The sequence below is a fragment of the Eschscholzia californica genome, unplaced genomic scaffold (assembly GCF_041429995.1).
Source record: "Eschscholzia californica isolate CP2 unplaced genomic scaffold, dmEscCali1.0.p SCAF_6, whole genome shotgun sequence".
Classification (NCBI taxonomy): domain Eukaryota; kingdom Viridiplantae; phylum Streptophyta; class Magnoliopsida; order Ranunculales; family Papaveraceae; genus Eschscholzia; species Eschscholzia californica.
Genome location: NW_028238483.1, coordinates 39076682 through 39095899, shown reverse-complemented (window position 1 = coordinate 39095899; position 19218 = coordinate 39076682). Strand labels below are relative to the sequence as shown.

Genomic DNA, 19218 nt, shown 5'->3' with positions numbered 1-19218 from the left:
TTATGAAAGAGTAAATATTGAAAATATGTTATTAAGGAGATACAGAAACCAAACCAACAAAAAAGTTATGTTTCTTTGTGTATATAGCGAAATAATGAAAGGAAAAAAACCTAGACTATGACAAACAAATAAAAACTGAACAGAGAGGATTACTCTCTCTGCTAATATGACTATACATGGCTGAAACTCAAGCAAGAAAAATACCAAGTATTATACGGTGTATTAAGTAACTAATGAAATCACAAAAATTGAATGAGAAAGCTTAAATGTGTTTCTGGAACTTATCGGAATAAGGTGGATGGGCAAAGGCCCATTCGAAGATTTATAGGTGTTTGTGAAACTTATCCGATATAAGGTGGATCAGCAAAGGCCCATTCGAAGACTTGTTCGTATTGAATGGCCGCATTATCCCAAGTGTAATCCTTCTCCATTCCTCTTTTCATTATTCCATTCCAAGATGTCTTGTGTGCTCTATATGTACCAATTGCAATTCGTAATGCCTGTTGATTACAATTATGTCATTAAGAAATTAAGATGTTAACACTAAATACACTATATTCATGTCTTTAGCCCAGTCCATGATCCAAAAGTCGAGATCTTAAACTTGCGATGTTATCTAATATCTTCGGGATATTGATTTGATTAATCTTCAGATCTTAACTGTTGGATCTTGGGCTGGTCTCAGTCCTCCCAAGCTTAGCTATTGACTCATTTCGATGATGTGGGTGAAAAAAAATGTAAGATGGTATGATAAATACAAAAGGTCCTCATAAACATAATTTTGGAAGACGAAGTTTAATTAGTTGAATTGGAAAAGAACTTACCCCTAACATAGTCTCTTTAGTTAAAGGCGAAAATGCCCATCTGCCACAAACAATGATTAGTTAGATTAGACCTTAAATCAAGCTAAACTAGTGAAGATATAAGTACGATTTAGACGGAGCTTCAACTGTGGTTTACAATCCTTCAAAAAGTACTGTAAAATTGACCCTTAGGAACTGGGCTTTGTGGGGCCTAAGAAGTGTAAATCAAAGAGGTCAATGTTGCTGGCACTAGGACAAGTATCTTATCACATTAATGATACCCACAAACTAACTTTTATACGATGATCACCACTTTCGATTTCAAGGAAAAATAACACAAAAATATAATAAGCCAAGAATATGGGGAGGAATAACGTACCCAGTACCGTGTCCGCTGCCTTCTCGAGCATACGGATTAAAATTTTCCACCGTATCCTATATAAATATTCGGAGAAAAAGACAACGGTAGATTTAACATTTATAACATTCAGACTATTAACATTGTAAATATGGTTTCTCGGAAGTAGACTTACCCGAAGCCCACCCGTACAATGTACTACCGGAACAGTTCCATATCTCATCGCGTATAACTGATTTAGGCCACAAGGTTCAAATCTTGAGGGCATCAAAAGTATGTCACATCTGCGCATTTCAAACAACGGTAAATAAACAGAACGATTACTGAAAAGTGGACATTCTTTTTCCAAAAACAGATTTACCCTGCAGTTATTCTATGAGATATAGGGACGCTAAATCCGACCCAACCAATGAATTTGTCTCTGTGGGTAGCCTCGGTTGCTCTCATCCAGTCTTCAGTCAGTTTATCCCCTGAACCAAGCATAACCTGAAATTTCATAAGATAGTCTCAATCAAAGATTTTTCTTATGGGACTCGAACCACTATCGGGCATCAAAGTAAAAAACGGTTGACCCATTTGACAACACAAAGTTTGATTTGCTAAGAAAACTTGTCTCTGTGATCTACAAGACGAGTGTGGGGGAGCAGTTAGGATTACGTGTCCCAACCATGAGAACGATAGGAAAAGACAAAAATGTCCTTGTAAATTTGACGGATTATATGTAACGGAAGGTCAGTTATATAAAAATACATAAAAAGAAACCATCCGTTGTTATATTGTAGTCCATGGATATGTCAAGTCACCTCGAATGGTGAAGGTACTGAAGGTAAAGAGATTTTACTTACAAACTGGATGTCCTCTTGCAGAAGCTCTGGCATCGCTGCCCGAATAAGATCGATTCCTTTCTGAAAGTCTAGTCTCCCGATGAATCCAATCTGTGAAATCCATCGAAAAAACAGTTGGCAAACGAAGTACACTATTTTTTTCATAACCATAAAAGAACTAACATTAACTTTTACCATGGGGCATTCGGGTCTAATAGGAAGACTCAATTCTTTCTGCAAAGCTGTCTTGCATTCAACCTGTATTTGGTAAGACCTTAGTATAGGGCAATTGTAAGCAGACACCGATATTAAAGGAAATTTGAAGTGTAAGGCTTTCGACAACCTTTCCAGAGAGGTCATCCACCGAGTAGTGGACATCAATGTATTCGTCTCTTGACGGGTCCCACTCAGTCACATCAATACCATTTGCAATTCCTGGTTGTCAATATAAGATAATAAATAAAAGACAATGAAAGTTGAAAGGTTAGGTTACGACATACAAGAAACGTTTAGTAGTTCTAAAACGAGATGAATTTTCTAACCAAATTTATAGTTAAAAATTATACCATTCAGCACGATTTTTCGACTTTTTAAGAGTTCGTTAAGACCATATCCGCCTTCGACTGTTGTTATTTCCTGGGCATAACCCTGTAGAAGAAAGTAGGAATTAGTAGAGAAAAGATGATTTAAGGATTAGAAAAAGAAATAAAAGAACAAAGACAAATATTTATCGTGGAATATATGATGTTTGGTGAAATTCGTTTACCTGGCTAACCGTCATTATTCGATCGGCCGTCACGATTGCACCCTTTAAGATATTGACAGCTTCTCCAGTGTCAAGAGCATGGGTTCTTGCCCAAGTAGGAAAAACCCATTCTAGTGCTCCATACCATTCAGGTGGCAACCCCAAATTCTTGTAAGTTATTGCTGCCTCCACTCCCTTGCAATCGAAGACAATTAAAACACTTTAGAAGACAATGACCCAATATCCAACTTAATAACACTTAAATAAATTTTGAGGAGTAATAACCAAAGTCAAATTTAATGTAGTTAGACCCATGAATATAATTGAAAGAGCTGTATATGTTCTTCTACGTTTCTTGCTAAACCATGGCGCATAGGTGGTGCGTTTCAAAATATTATAAAGTCATCCTAGGATTGCACGCCAACTTGTCACGAACACCTAAAGCAATTTTGAACTTACAGAATGAGATATCCGAAGTACGTAAACCGTTATCTTGATTTCCTTTTCAGACACTATTCGTCCCTCGAAAATTCTTGTTGTCAATTGCTTCCATATTACCCTAGGCCTAGATGGTTCTTTATAGACTTCTCAGAGGGGCATTTTCCATGGAACAAAGAATCCAATTGATAGTCTTGGTGTCTACGGGTGAAACTTAAAACTGCGGCAAAATGCCTTCAAAATGAGACATGTATCTGAATCCAGTGCTCTAGAAATGTAGAACATAAATAAGATCTGGCAACTACCATGGCAGGACGAATCTACGATACTTGTGTTTTTTGGTTTGCCTCTTCACTAAGACTAGAATCCATCAGCCAAATGGCAATCTTCTCTGTAACGTGGTTTGATAATTTTGATTAATTTATATCGCTTTTCATGGACAACCCTAAAACCCACCACTACCTTCAAATGTGTTTTTTAATAAAACGTACCAATATACGATGTTCTGACATACAAACATTACTCAACGAGCAGAGTGGCAATGACGCAAATGAGATCTACCTGATGTGCAAGGTTATGTATAACGAGGATACTGCGAGCGTCTTTATATACTCCATGTGAACGATACTTGGCAGCTAAAAGGCTAAAATCACAAATAGTTTATTTAGACATAAGATAAAGTTTTACAAATCAATGTAGAGCTCAACTAAAATCTTCATCGAATACTTGCACAGACTTGTAATGGGAAGAAAAGAAGAAGCAATAATAGCTATGTGAACAAAGGAACGGGAAAACGAACTACATACGCTGGGACGAGACCTGCATGCCAGTCATTAACAAGAAACAAGCACTTTTCGCCGTAGTTAAAACCTCCCAACGGAAGTACTAATGGTGCCTCACATGCTGCGTGGCAAAGTAACGTAAACCTGAACTGTAAAACCAAATGAAAGAAATTTTCCGTTACTAACAGAAGAAATCTGATCAAATTCAGTTCTGCTAGAAGAGGCTTAAACAGCAGACCTGATTGTCACCATAAGCACCATGAGTATCACCATATGGATTTCCCGGTCTATGATAAGTTGGGTGATCCACAAATACCTAAAGAGAAAAAAGAATACACCGCCTCACGATGTTAATTCGACTAACCCATATGCCCATTTTTGGAAATAATCCATTTCTATAAATGTTTAATACGTTGCCGAAAGATCAAAATAACCAAATGTGATGAATCTAAAATGAACGTAATTTACTTACCCAATCAACACCGGCTCTATATTCATGGAAGAATTGAACTTCATGTGAAGCTCCAAAGCAAGAGACCTTGATTTTGCATTCAAGATCAACTACTCCATCGAAATTCTTATCCGAGGGAGTTCCATTTAGATATCTCGGAGTGATCACCATAACACGATGCCCGCGGTTGGCAAGTGTGATCGGCAAAGAACCACAAACATCTCCAAGGCCTCCTGTCTTTGAATATGGTGACGCCTCGGCACTAACAAAAACAATGTTATGGGTTACTTTGGAGACACATTTATCCTCTTGTTCTTCTTCAGTATCGTTTCCTTTTTCTTCATCGTTGACTATGTTGTTGCTTGAGTCTACAACTTCACTGTTTCCTGTTTTCCAGATGGTAACAGTCCCATCAACAGATTATATGTTCACAATAATGACAAGCTAAATGAACAAGAAAATCATATATAGTATCCACTTAACTTTCTATAAGGTTCTCTAATCTGTGAACTACTTCGTTAAAATGAAAACTGTTATTGTCTCTAATAAATGTTCCTATTCACATTTAACGATCTTCAAGATTAAATAATATAACTGAAGAAACAAAATATCCAAACCTACGGATTAATATGTCAAGTGATACTTCCATCAAACAAAACACCCTCACTATATTTGTCTTGAGGGTGTGATTTTAGATCTATGGTCATGCGTGACCTATTCTTTGATTCTTCGAGAACATTGGGCTAGATGACTCTTGTGCCTGTTATAAGTTATCACGTCATGGATGCTCACACTCCTACCACCTAAAATATGCGTTGATTAAAACCAATGTTATTTTTGTCTCATAGGTACCTACCATTAACTCTAATGGGAAGTTTAAGTTAGATACTCTCATTATACTCATTTTGCTCAAAATATGTTCTTCATATTATATGATCTTTTCTCATCTATAGGAAATTGTATATATAAGTCAAATGCCTATCATTTTAGTATGAAGGCTCCTACTACCTAAAGTATTTGTCAACTACACCGGCATTATCATCATTTGCCCAATATATGGCATTAAATCCACAGCAAATAATTTTGGTCTTTTTTTTTTGGGAATAAAGACCCACTACAGTACCATGGGGGATCCTATAAATCAGCCACCTGAAATCTCTATTTGCCCATGGCGGGCTTCTAGATCTACGGTTTAAGTGTTCAACTTTAGTTTATATTTTGAGGAAGTCGGACTACATGAGTAAGACCCATTCAACGATGGCATGTGGGATCTTAAACTTAACGTCTGATCTCCACTACCCCTTCGATGTATTCATTTGTCCCTCTCGTGCTTTTACATCTAATAACTCCTCTGCTCTCTCTTCATCTCTAATGCTTTCCACATTTTCCTCCAAATTTATATAGAATACGAGAAAATTTCGATGTGCGAATTAGGAATCGCTCATTGTCACATTGTATTTTTTCCAAAAAGTGAGAGGGCTCGAACCCAAAGTACGAAAGAAGTGCCGCTTGTGTTATTGTAAAACGGTGAACAAGGGAGTGAACTAGGAGGGTTCCTTATCAGCATTGCATAAGAAGTGTGGGCGTCGTCCATGGCCTCACTTGCCCCAACGTGGTCTTGAGCCTATCCCACCCAAAAAGCTACCTCAGCAAGTGAGGCTTTCCCTCACTTATGAAGTAACAGTCACTCCCTCCCAGAACCAATGTGGGACTTAACACCAATTCTTTTACCATGAAGACCATCTTCCTCTCTACAGTCGGACCTCAAAGACTCGGTACACTTGGGCTGTGATGCCATTTGTTGGTGTGGTCTTGGGCCCTACTTGTCATCATTGGTGTTGGACCTATCTCACCTGAAAAGCTAGCTCCATACATGCCCTAATGTCACATAGTTACACCTTAGTTATCTAAGCTAACAGGCTACTCCACCCTCATCACATTAGGTATTTGTGTGATTGTATCACTCTAATAAATGAGCCCCAATCACATTTACTCTAGCTAATAATTAATGAATGATCAAAGATCAAACATAATACAAGGCGCTGGCAATTGACTATCCTTTACCCATAGGATGCATAAAATGAACTATTCACCATTGAAATATTAGGTTTTATATTACTTTCATTGGATTCAACATGATGAACCACAACAAAAATAGAAAGAGAAACAAAGAATGAGGTAAAACAAACAAAAAAACATAAAGTAATAGAGCAAACCCAGATTGAAAAAACAGAGGATTAAACACAATGATACAATTCTCGACAGAGAGAGAGAGAAAGTGAATTTACCAGACTGAGACTGATCCGTTGAATTAAATCCATCAATTTGTTTCTCAAGCATTTGTTCAAAATCCTTTCTATCTTCAAAAATTCTAGTAAACCCATTTTGTGAACTAGCATTACTAAATCCACCATCACTTTTCTCTTTAACATATCTTTTAAACAATTCCCCATTTCTCTGTTTCCAAATTGGAGACAAACCCAATTTTTTTCTAATCCTAATAGAAGCAATAGTAGTAGTAGTAGTAGTACCAAAATTTCTTGGAATAGATGAATATGAATTAGATGTGAAAATGGTGGAATAGATCTGTATAGCCTCCATCAGAGAAGACTCAATTTAGAAAGAGAGAGAGAGAGAGAGAAAAAGTAGTTGTTTGTTAATAAGAACAACAACTTAAACAGTTAAACCCATGAGAGAAGCAATCTAGAGAGAGAAAGTTAAAGTGCAAAGATAGAGAGATGCAAAAAGAGATTTCACATTGGAGTGATGAAAGAGGAAGTGATGTCTCCCATTTCTTCAAAGAAAAAGTAACGGACACTTGGCGTTCAACTTCAACTTGTGCACGTGGCAGTTGACTAAAAGTATACACGTGTAAAGTAGTGGGACCTACTAAGATTTTTTTCATGTTCAAGGAACAGGTCTAACTTCACATGATGGTAAAGGTATTTTTGATTGGCCGCACGGAATAAATTCTTTAAGGAATTCATATTTTTTTGTATATTATCGGGGGAATATTATATTTTAGTCTAAAAATTTACTACATCAAACATTGCTCTCTAATCTTTATCACCTTCACCACCACTACCATTCCAATCACCATTGTCATCTTTTCACTTTTTTCTTTTCATACTGATTCGATATCATTCTAGAGGTGATTGGTGGGTGGTTGTCGCCAAATGATTTTACCTTGGGTGTCGTTGAATGCCTAGAGTCAGTGGTCGAAACCAATTTGATGTCAACTTACAGGTGGAAGCAACCTTAGAGGTTTATAAAGTAAACAGTTACAATCCAAATAAAAATTAGAATTGAACTTTTTCAAAGAAATTTCAATAAAGCTTTGAATATTAAAACCCTTATGTTAATATTAACATAAGCTCCACTGTTGATGGAAAATTTTGATTGATTTCAATAATTCCTCTTTCTCTCTCTACAAGTTTTCAAAGGAATCATGTCTCAAATCTTTTTCCGTTTTGTTATATATCCTTTGCTTTTAAGTTTTAGTGAATTTCGTGACCAAACCAGTTCTTAGGAAAAGGTTGGTAAAACCAGTGAATGTTATTTCAAACTCTCTTCTACTAACAACTCGATCCACATCGTATCTCCCATGGCTTTTTTTCCTTTTAACCCCAAACAAGCTAGGGTTCCTCCTGTTCGTCCTTCTCCTTTACCCCCTATTACCAAGGAAAGATCTCTCTTTCCATCCCTATCTACTATTTGATTTGGTGTTGAATTTGTTATTCTCGATTCACTTTTTCATGTGATATTTCGATCGATTGTTTCACAGCTTGATTGAACAACAATTAATAAAGTAAACAGAGGAGGAGGAAAGGACAAGGATGATTACGATAATAATGATGGATGATATGTGAATAATTGATGGATGTATGTATGAACGATACCTGTTTTTTGAAGATGATGAATGAAGGTTCCAGGATATCTGGGAGAAGGGAGGAGGAGATTTAGACTCCATTTATATTTGGGTGATTGTTTGTTTAGAGAGAGATAGAGAGAGAGGGAAAGAGAGGAGGGAAGATGAAGATTAAGAGGCAATGTTAGATCAACTCAATTTTTGGACTAAAAAGAAAATATATCCGTGAGTTAATAATATTTATTTACTAAATTTTTATTCTCCGGAGAATTTTTTTTATTCTCCAAAGCCGCGACCTTTTGATTCTATATTTTGGATAAAAGTGATTGATTAATTGGTGATACTTTATCCTCCACATTTGGAGGACGAATTTTGAGTGTGATTTGTAGGGGAAGTATTTAGAGAGAAAATTTTGGATGATTTTAATCTTGTTCATCAATCTAGATTTTCCACCATCTTAAAGCAAGAATATGATTAAAAAAAACAAAAACTTGGATGTGCAAACCAATTTAAGCCTAATTTTTTTGATGTTTGGATGGTCTGCCATTGTAGATTTTGAGAGGAGTAGCTTATTCTTGTGACAGATTTCTGTGTGCAATGGGCGAAGGTGAAAATTTTCGCACTTGTTTTTATTTTTTATGTGAATCTTTTCTATCTTTTTTCTTTGATTGTGTTCATTTCATGTTCGCCTTCTTTCTCGCTCTCACTTTATGTTTCTCATGTTCATCTTCTTTCACTTTTTTTCACTTAATCACGTCTGAAGTGAAATTGAAGTAGATTTATTGATTACTCGAGTCGACCATCATTATGTTGGAGATGTTGGATGTTGGATGTTGTTTGTGTTATTAGTGTCGGTGACAATAGATCAATAGCCCTCTTTTAGCATTTTTTTGTCATTTTAAGTGTCACCCTTATAAAAGGGTGCCTAAATAGAAATTGCTTTCACAATTGGGCAACATTAGAACTAGCTAAGCTACCATCCAGTCGTTGGCAAACTCAAAGTAGATTGTCACACACAAACAAAATGGGAACTTTATGTCTTTACGTCTTTCATATATCAACCATATCAATTTACAACCATCATTATTTTTGAATTTTATGTATTTCTTTTCGATTGGGATAAAAAATAAATAGGCGAAATATACAATAGCTTGAGAAACATACTCCTTTGAGCAATAAACATATTGTTTGACTGAGTTATGTGTTGCTACTGTTTCTTACCACAGTTCAAATTCAATCAAAATCGTTAAATATGAAATAAACAAAAAGAAAGAGTATCACATCATTCAATCAAACTGTAAGTAGTCATAGTCATATTTAAGAAAGATTGTTATGACTCCCTTACTCCTTTCGCCGGAGAATATCAGCTTGCCGACTACGAGGTTTGCCCTATCAGTGGCAAACAGGGCACTGTAGTAGCCCATTTTCATTACACTTGGGGCACCTTTCTTTCTTATCCTGGACAATAATCTTACAACTTCCTCCACATTCAAAACATGGAACAAACCTAGCTCCACCACACCCTTCACATGCTACAAATCCGGGTCCTCTCTCAACCGATTTAAGCAACTCACTGAGTCGACTCGACTCATTAAGTTCCAACACTTCATCCACTCCACCTAGATATCTTCCCTTGACAAACAACCTTGGAACACTCATTCCTTCACCCACCAAGTCTTTTAACTCGGTTAAGAACTCACTGTGTAACGAAACGTCTCGTTCGTCAAACACGACTTGTTGTCCTTCGATCATCGAGCGGACTCGGTTACAATCTTCGAATGTTTTTCGGATTCCACGGAGTGTAGTTGTGTAAAGTACAACCGATTTAAGTCCACCTGGTGGACATTTATCTGGGTACTCACTGAGAGGATCGGGTTTGGATTTTAAAGCAACGATCCAATCCAAATTTGAAGTATTTTTTCCTTCTCTTTCTAGTCTATCTCTTAAAACAAATAAATTCTCCTTCACTGGCCTACGACCAGTAGAACCCGAGTTTGTTAAAACACTGAGTCCTGACTCAGTGCTTTTTGGCTCAGTTTTCTTTAACTCGGTTTTCTTTAGGGTTTTTGTGAATGACTCGGTATGATTCAACTCGGGCGAGTTAGATGATATTTTCGACTCGAGTTCTTCAAGTGTGTGAAAAGAGGGACTCTTGTTGGGGGTTGGGAATGGTTTCTTGATAGTGGTGGGACTACCTTTTACCTGCTGAGATACCAAATTCGATTTGGATAAAACTGTTTTTTGTTGATGCAAATTGGGCTTTAGCTCTTCGAGGACCTTGCTCACTTCGGACCATGAATGGAGCCCGTTAGACTCGTGCTCGAAAGTGTTGAGTTTTTCGTGTACCGGAGTTGGTACATGCATAATAATGGACTTCTCTTCTTCTTCCTGCTCTTCTTCCTGTTGTTTTTCGCCTTTAAGCCATGGTTCTTCAATGGAATTAATATCGAAACGAGAAAAACTTGTTGGGGCTGGTAGATAGACATCGGCTGCAATGTCCGCCTTCACGGGTTTAGACGAGACACAACCCATTATTCTTTTCTCTATCTTTATGAGTGATGGATTCACTCTTCCTTGGTCTTTTGAGAGATATATATGTAAGAAAACATATGGTAGAAGGATTGAAAACGCGGTCCTATAGAAGATCGCCATGTGGAGAATTCGGGCGATAAAAAATGGTTGGTTACTGAATTGGCACGTGGCGAACCCTTTGTGGACTAGTTGGCATAAATTTGGACTTGTATAAGAGTATTATGGGGTGTTCTTTATTTGTCTGGTCTAGGTTAGGATATGAATGAGAGATTGGAAAGGCTTGAAGGATTTATGGACATTAGAGTAGTTGGACCACTTCATAGAAATAATCCAAAAAAAATTTGATGTTGTTTGTCTCTCTAAGACTAAGAAGTACCATTTGTTTCATACTACTTTAGGAGAAGAAATCTCTTTAGTTTGGCCGCCTATTTTACCAAAATGAAAATTAGGTCATGGATACATTTAGACATTGTAAAATATGAATTTGATATAATTAGCAAGTATTTCATGAGATGTTTCGGTATAAAATTGTGAAATGCAATCGTGAGGTGTTTGAGCTATGAATGTACTTGTTCAACTTTCCCCAAAAGAATGATTTCCTTAGGTTTAGAGTATGAAATTGTGGAATCCGAAAAGTTAGTGACGTGTTTGAACTATGGACGCGCTCGCTCAATTTCTCCCAATATCATGTACTATTTCTTTGGGTTTAGTGGTTTCCATGACGAAAAATGGTTGTTGGGCGATCCTTTCAGGAAGTGTTAGACTATCATGTTGAAATATCTGTAATAAAAAGAATCTAGAAGTGAGATATTTGTCATCATAAAGAAAACTTGTGAAGAAATTTTTTTTCCACTATGTTGGGTTTTCCCAAAAACGTTGTTTCCGACTTTCCGTAGTTTCTTTTTGAGTTTATTTCCTTTCTTGCTCTAACTTCTTGTGGTGTGATCAACAAAAGAGCGTGGTGCATATAAAGTTTACCTTACACCGATAGGGGAAGCCTTCGGCTAAAGAACGGCGCCTTTAGAACTTTCCAAGTTCTTGGGGTTTATCCACTTGGTGAAGAACGGGTTCTGGTGTAGGTAGTCTCAGGTTTCTTTATAAGCACCCCTAGAATTGCTAAGCGCAAAGGTCACATTTTACCGAGGCAAGTCATAAGGGCACGTCCCCGTTACAATTTTAAAAAGAAATCAAGAAGTTTTTGTTCGAAAAACAATTTTGTGGAACTTTTTTGCATTGTGACATACAATTCAATGGGATTTTCTCAAACTTTGGTACATAAAAAGGCCAAAGATAAAATCTAAGTCTCAAGATCCTCTTGTACATTTTTATACATTAGTTGTGTTCAATATTCTCATGAAAATATTTTCCGGTAATGAACATTGTGTTAGTGGCTCATAAAAGTCATTTACACATATATACACATATATACACACACATCCACAACAACATCGTGTATGAAATTTTTAGAGATGTCACTTCTTTCTAAGTTATTATCGGTGTGGCGTTAAACATGGCGACGTATAATCAATCATTCATGGAGTTGGAGTTGAAGAAACTCGACTTTACCTGTTCAGAGTATGATTGATATATATAAGGGGGTTGGTGATATTCCTCTTTCCTCGTGCCAACCACCACTACGAACCATCCACATTAACTTTCGGAAGTCTAAATTTTGTGTCAAACAAGATCTATGAACAGGAAAAACTGTTTTTTATCTAATTTTGTGTCAGGAGATGTGAAGTATTTGAGGCAAAATGAACAAACGATGAAAAAAAAAAAAAGGAATTATTAAAGGCAGGCAGCTGAACACGTTAAAACTGAAGGAAAAGGAAAGAGAGAGAGAGAGAGAGAGAGAGAGGAGAGGGGCCGAGGGGGGCTAAAGTGGAGCGAGTATGATTAAATGCGGTTCACGTTCTTTACCAATATATTACTACTTTTTTTTAGTCACGTGAAAATCACGTGCTCTTCACGAGGTTTACCTGATCGTCCTTCTTCGGCTCTTTCCTTGATGACAATTTTTAATCAACTATCACGTGTTCCATCGTTGTGACTTTTGACACGTGCTGTTTAATTGTGTCACTCTTCTTCTACCTTTTTCTAACCACCGATTCTTCCCTATAATACCTCCAACCCAACTGACGGTTTCAACGGGTTACCACAAATATTATTAAAGTTAGGGTTATTTTGCAAATGGCTCCCTAGTTTGATTAGCTTCGTTCCTCGTTTTTTAGTTCATCGAATATACCTAATGATTTTTTTTGTCGTTACTGTTATAAGGTCGTTAACTCTAAATTTTCTATTCCAAACTCACCTTCCGTTTAATTCTTTCACGTCAACTCTCTATTTTGTCGACCTTTAGGGTCTTTTCATTCTCGATCTTCAGGATCTTTTGTCGACCTTTAGGGTCTTTTGTTTGAGTTTGTATCTGGTCAATTTCTTTCCCTTCATGAGACACTTTATATTCGAAAGTTTTATGAAATTATCGTATGTAACTCTCATTTAGTTCTCAAAGAAATAAAAATTATCATCCATGTAACTTGTGATTGAATCACTTATGAATGAAATATGAGTTCGCTTGGTTAAAAAAAAAAACTCTCTATTTCTCTTTGTAAAAACTTTCTCTCCTCATCTCTTTCTCTATTTTTTTAATATTTTAGTTGAATGTGAATTAATTGTAGCAGTCGTGATGCTATACCCGGTATGAATCTCGGTCCGACAGGTTGACGTTTCGGGCCAGGATCTAGAGAAAGAAATTTTTTAACTTTCTCTCTCTAGATCATGGCCCGACACGTCATCCCGCTGCGATTCAACCGGGACTCGTGTCAGACATAGTGTCATTTTCCTAATTGTAGCCTATATTTATAGCTAATACACACTCTCTCTATCTATATCTTTCTCTATCTCTGCTTCACCACTTAGATAAAAGCAAAAGAGAAGAAACCAAATTGTTCGTTGTTACAACTACTAAGCTTTGCCTTGAGAGAGGATTTCAGTAATGAAAACTACTTGGAGGAAGAGCGGGAGAGAAAATTGAACTCAATTCAATCACAAAAGAAGTATTATCTAAGGGTATTTCCGGCCAAGGACCTTTATTAGAGAAGATGATAAGGAGGCAAGATAAAATAGAGGAGAGAAAGAGAGACGAGGTGGACTAATTGATTTTAACTCTTTTGAGAACTAATTCTTTTTTGGCCACTGATATGTCTAAAAATAATTAAACTATATTTATCTTTGAAGACCAAAACAAATTGTGCAACACTTTTTGAGGTCAAAACGATGATTTGGTTACAAATTGGGAGCTAAAACAGAATTAACTTATATTTTAATATGTATAAAATTGAAGTGTATATAGCAACGATTTTGTACGGTAAATTATTTCGCACGTCTCCATGTCACCCTCCACTCTTCTCTGTTTTTGTTAAATTAACTTGGTGCACATGTTGGCGAGTTGTCATGTAATCTCCTCCACCATGTCCTCTAAGGACTTTATCAATCGAATATTTTAGTAACTATCTTTGTCTATTTGAACCGATAGCTCCTGATTAATGTTTCAATTATTGGGCCATATAATGTATATCCATGTCCCTTTCTTCATTAAATTTTACTAAACTAGTCAAGTTTTAATCTTTTTTGAAGTGTTATGGTACTTAAGGTGTTATTTCTACGTGTTGCTAGTCTGTGACATCTAACTCAAAATAAGTATTAAGACGTTATGCTATCAACACATGGGGTGGTTCTCGTGCCTAATCCCTCGCCCCATCCTCTGGCTAGTTTAGAAGGATCGCAACAAGTTGACTTTAAAAAACTTGGTGTTCGATGTGGAGTCACCATCAAACCTATTCAAGCCTAGGCAAATGGGATGCACCTATCTTTCCTAAAATTGGCACTTTCTTGGAGGGTTTGATTCACAGGAGGCAATTCTTTTGGTTTTCCGATTGGCCCTTTGGGTACCTCTCACGCTCAGGGTAATTACTGTTCGCAATGTATAGTCTATTGATTTCAATTCAATCAAATCATTTGAAAGTTATAATACTTAGAACAGCGTGTTCTCAATTTTATTAAATTATTTGAAAAGAATAATAGAGACAATTGATCCTTTCCATCTTACAATGCTCTCACATAATAAGACTCCGGAAATCCTTACGCAGATATTCTACTATCCTTGAAAAACTTAGAATCGAACTTTACTTTTTCCCTACTACTACATATACGAAAATAATGAAAAAAAAAATTGAATTCTGTTCTCAATTACTCGAGTGGTCCTAATATTTGCAACACTTTTTGTATAGAAGCGCCCTTAAATGATAGACACTTCCAAGGTAGAATCATCCAAACCAAACAAATACTAATAAAGATTGTTAGAAAGAGGAAAAGAAGGGTTATAAAAAGTGTACTGAAACAACAAACAAAATCCATGCCGACTTGCCATTATTACTCTCAAGTTGTTTTTTAACTTGGGAGTATTTAAAAACTTTAACCATGGTTAGTTTCTAACCTAACTATGGTATTGATATTTAGTTAAAACTTAAAATCTTGAGAGAAAAAAAAAAACTGCCTCTCTCTCTCTCTCTATTTTCATCCACATTTCGGTGTTATTGTTTCTTCTCTGACGAAGCCAAATCGGAGCCAGGTGAGTCATCGCCGAGTTAACTCGTCATCTTCTCCAATTCAATCAATTTTTCTGTGAAAATCTTTTGGTTTCCCAGGAAATATATAAACTCATAGTTCGCCGGAGAAGAATTTGAATGTATAAGTCAAAGAAATTTAGAGGTGTGAATGATTTTTGACCATCTAAATTATTGACTTATATTGTGTTCCTTCCTTTTTTAATTCTGATTTTCTGCATTTAGGTTAAGATTTAGGGGATGATAGTGAAATCTCAAGATTTAAAAGGATATTAAAGCCTAAAATTATTCATTGATAGTAATTTCTTAGTTTGGTGGGGTTTTTGAATGAATATGGTTGTTTTAAGATCTGGGTTTGAAGTTTAAGGTGATGGATTGGATTAAAATGAGGTCTCTTTGAAGAACTGCATTTGGTTTTGGAGAGATCTATTTTAATTTATTTAATTTTCTATTTGTTGTGGGTTTAAGATTTGGGATTTTTCTTATTACTTCTGAATTTGGGGATTTTGAAAATGAAGACTGAAATAGAATCAGATTGTGGGTTTTGGAGTGATGAAGATAAAGCCATGGTTATAGCTGTTTTAGGTTCTAGGGCTTTTGATTACTTAACAAGTAACTCAGTTTCTTCAGAGGGTTTATTAACTGTTGGAAAGGATGAAAATTTGCAGAATAAGCTTTCTGAGCTAGTCGAAAATCCAAATTTGTTGAATTTTAGTTGGAACTATGCCATCTTCTGGCAGATTTCTAGGTCAAAGTCTGGTGATTTGGTTCTTGGTTGGGGAGATGGGTATTGTAGAGAACCAAAAGAAGGGGAAGAATCTGAAACTAATTCATTTAATTTTAGGCTTGAGTATGAATCTAAGCAGAATATGAGGAAGAAAGTTCTTCAGAAACTTCATAGATTCTTTGGTGGATCAGATGAAGATAACTATGCTCTCGGCTTGGATCAAGTAACAGATACCGAAATGTTCTTCCTCGCGTCCATGTATTTTTCATTTCCGTCTGGAGAAGGTGCACCTGGTAAAGCTTTACGAGCAGGAAAGCATATTTGGCTCTCAAATTCACTGAAATCACCATCTGATTATTGTGTTCGATCGTTCCTTTCGTGGTCTGCCGGCATACAGACCACTGTTCTTTTCCCCACTCAATCTGGGGTGGTTGAGTTAGGATCAGTAAGATCAGTGCCTGAAAATTCAGAAATATTACAGACCATAAGATGCATTTTCACAAGTAATTCTTCAGCGATTAGAGTCAAACCATTATCGATTATGTCCATGGGGAACGAGAAGAAAGAAGAAAACCAGTTTCTTCCCCGATTCGGATTCAGAGACCCACCGCCATCAGAGGAATACCCAAAAAGCTTTGGGCAAGATCTAAATCTGGGCAGACCTCAGATTACTGAGAAGCTAGTTGTTGAGAAGGTCGAAGAGAGGCCATGGAATGGGTATCAAAATGGAAATACACTTCCATTTCCTAACAGTCGAAATGGTTTTCGTGGTATGAATTGGACTCAGATGCGTGGTTTAAAACCAGTAACAACACCAGATGTTTATGGTTCTCAGACCCTAGTAAGTAGTCAACAGAAGCTTGGAAACAGTATTTTAGTAATGGAGGATCCTCGGATGAATCACTTTCAGTCACATAACAAGCAACCTCCAAAGCAAATCGATTTCTCAATTGGAGCTACTTCAAGAACAACTTTGACTACCCGGCAAGTTGAAACTGAGCAATCGGAGGTTGAGACATCATATAAGGATGATCAATCTGGTCCAGTTGATGATCGTAGGCCAAGGAAACGAGGAAGAAAACCTGCAAACGGAAGAGATGAACCACTAAACCATGTTGAAGCAGAACGACAACGAAGAGAAAAGCTTAATCAGAGATTTTATGCATTAAGAGCTGTAGTCCCCAACATTTCCAAGATGGATAAAGCTTCTTTACTTGGAGATGCTATTACTTACATCACTGAGCTCCAAAGCAAGGTCAAAGATATGGAGACCGAAAGGGAGAAGCTTGTAAACACATCAAAAGATTTAGCCAATTCCGAGGCTAATTCATCAGCAGAAAATCGACATCAAAATCGAAATCGAACCCAAGATATCGACGTTCAAGTTGTTCAAGACAAGGTTGTAGTACAAGTTAGTTGCCCACTTGATACACACCCTGTTTCGAGAGTCGTCCAAGTACTCAAAGATTCAGAGATTACTATATCGGAGTCAAAATTCTCAACAGGAAATGACACCGTCTTGCACACGTTCGTGGTCAAATCTGAAGGGTCTGAACAACTAACAAAGGACAAGTTAATTGCTGCATTATCTCACGATCCGAGTACCTTATAACGATATCTAGTTGCCTTAGATTAGATATTTGGGTTATTACCCTATATAATTCTTAAATTTAATTTGTAGAAGTGACTAGTGAGAATCCATTAGAAGGCTTTCTCCGAGTTAGTACCGTATAGCTATGAACTACACAGAGCTGGGATGTTTCCTTGATGCATTCATTTCATTGGTATTGACAACTACATGTTTTCGAGCCAACTGAGGAACCCATTCTTGCTAGGTTTATGAATTTGTAAGTTTATTTCCACCTACTCTTAATTAGGCCGTTTTTTCTGTTGAATTTATATTCAATCTCATTTGGTGCTACTTTATAACCTTCGTTTTCTCTTATTTAGGGAAGAATGGTTTCGAAGACATGTATCATCATTTTCCAGCTCGAAGTTCTTGGGGTTTTATGAAGTCACAACCTATTTCTCGACAGTAATTTGCAGATAAATAGCAAGTCATTACTGAAGAAGCTTCAAGGAAGGCTGCAAAACTAAAGAACATCTAAGGTTAGATGGTAATCTGTTCTTTTGAACTGTGGCTAGACCGGAATCACACAATCACCTTATTGAATGTAGTTTCATAGATGAACAAATATATTACCGATAGATTATATACATATATAAATGCTTGGAAGAATTTAGAGTGTTGTAGTTGATTCAATAGAATTTTCCTTTTCTTTTGGTTCTTTGTCCTTTGCCAAATTGTGCAGTTCATGAAGTATTTCTACTTTTGTCACTATTATCTCTTTTGCATTTCCTTTAAGATAGATTCAGTATCTTCCCTTTGGGTTCCTCTAAGAGCTTCCTATATTTGTAGCCACATGATACACATATCGAAGAAGTCGCTCTGCCGAATACTTGGTTTCTGGAATATCTAGAGTCTTAGTCAAGATTCGATTTTTACGATTTATATTATATGACTTCCGTCTATACTTTAACGCCGTTTCTTTTCTTGATAATATTTGCCTTCACACTACTTGTGTGGTTGAAAGAAATCAAGAATAGTACTCTTAAAAGTCACTAAGCCAAATACGATTCTTGACCCAATGGGTGGCCTTACGAATCCACAGCCTTTGTTTTCCTTTTTGAATGTTGTAAACGATATTCACGTTGAGGTTGTTTCTATCCTCTGAAAGTGCTTAAGGTTGTGAATGAGATTGCTTCTCTTTTTCATATCCTTCTATTTCTTTGCATTATTGAATCACTTTGTTGTATACTGACCTTTCAGGGTGGTCCTGAAAATGAATAATGTTGTTCTTATTTTTCCTTAAAAGGGCCAAGAACCTCACCATCAAAGATTGGACCCCTCCCCCACAACGGAAATGAACATGTAATAGTAGCCCGAAACCAAGTTAGGGTTTTGTCGGTATGACAAATGTTTGCTAGGTAATATTAAGTTTGGTAAGAAAAGGGTATAGTTTTATTATTTGTGTTCTTTTCCCCTTGGGGTTTAGTATGAAACT

General features: G+C 36.6%; 3 protein-coding genes across 3 annotated transcripts; 1 reads left to right on the top strand and 2 right to left on the bottom strand.

Moving 5' to 3' along the window:
- LOC147534662 (soluble starch synthase 1, chloroplastic/amyloplastic-like) lies at positions 1-7210 on the bottom strand. Its single transcript, XM_086648214.1, has 15 exons — positions 6690-7210; positions 4423-4787; positions 4189-4266; positions 3975-4099; positions 3730-3811; positions 2752-2925; positions 2552-2633; positions 2329-2420; positions 2181-2243; positions 2007-2096; positions 1523-1647; positions 1337-1445; positions 1183-1238; positions 825-864; positions 1-500 (listed from the first exon to the last, which is right to left on the bottom strand). The coding sequence occupies exons 1-15, from the start codon at positions 7000-7002 to the stop codon at positions 342-344; spliced, it is 1953 nt and encodes a 650-aa protein (XP_086504340.1). The 5' UTR covers positions 7003-7210; the 3' UTR covers positions 1-341.
- A 2226-nt stretch (positions 7211-9436) lies between these two features.
- LOC147534661 (Glutaredoxin family protein) lies at positions 9437-10843 on the bottom strand. Its single transcript, XM_086646996.1, has one exon. It carries the CDS (start codon positions 10799-10801, stop codon positions 9662-9664), a length of 1140 nt encoding a protein of 379 aa, XP_086503122.1. The 5' UTR covers positions 10802-10843; the 3' UTR covers positions 9437-9661.
- A 4289-nt stretch (positions 10844-15132) lies between these two features.
- Positions 15133-18491, top strand: AIB (ABA-inducible BHLH-type transcription factor). The gene is made up of 2 exons (XM_086646995.1): positions 15133-18000; positions 18104-18491. The coding sequence occupies exon 1, from the start codon at positions 15939-15941 to the stop codon at positions 17763-17765; it is 1827 nt and encodes a 608-aa protein (XP_086503121.1). The 5' UTR covers positions 15133-15938; the 3' UTR covers positions 17766-18000; positions 18104-18491.
- Positions 18492-19218: the final 727 nt, after the last annotated feature.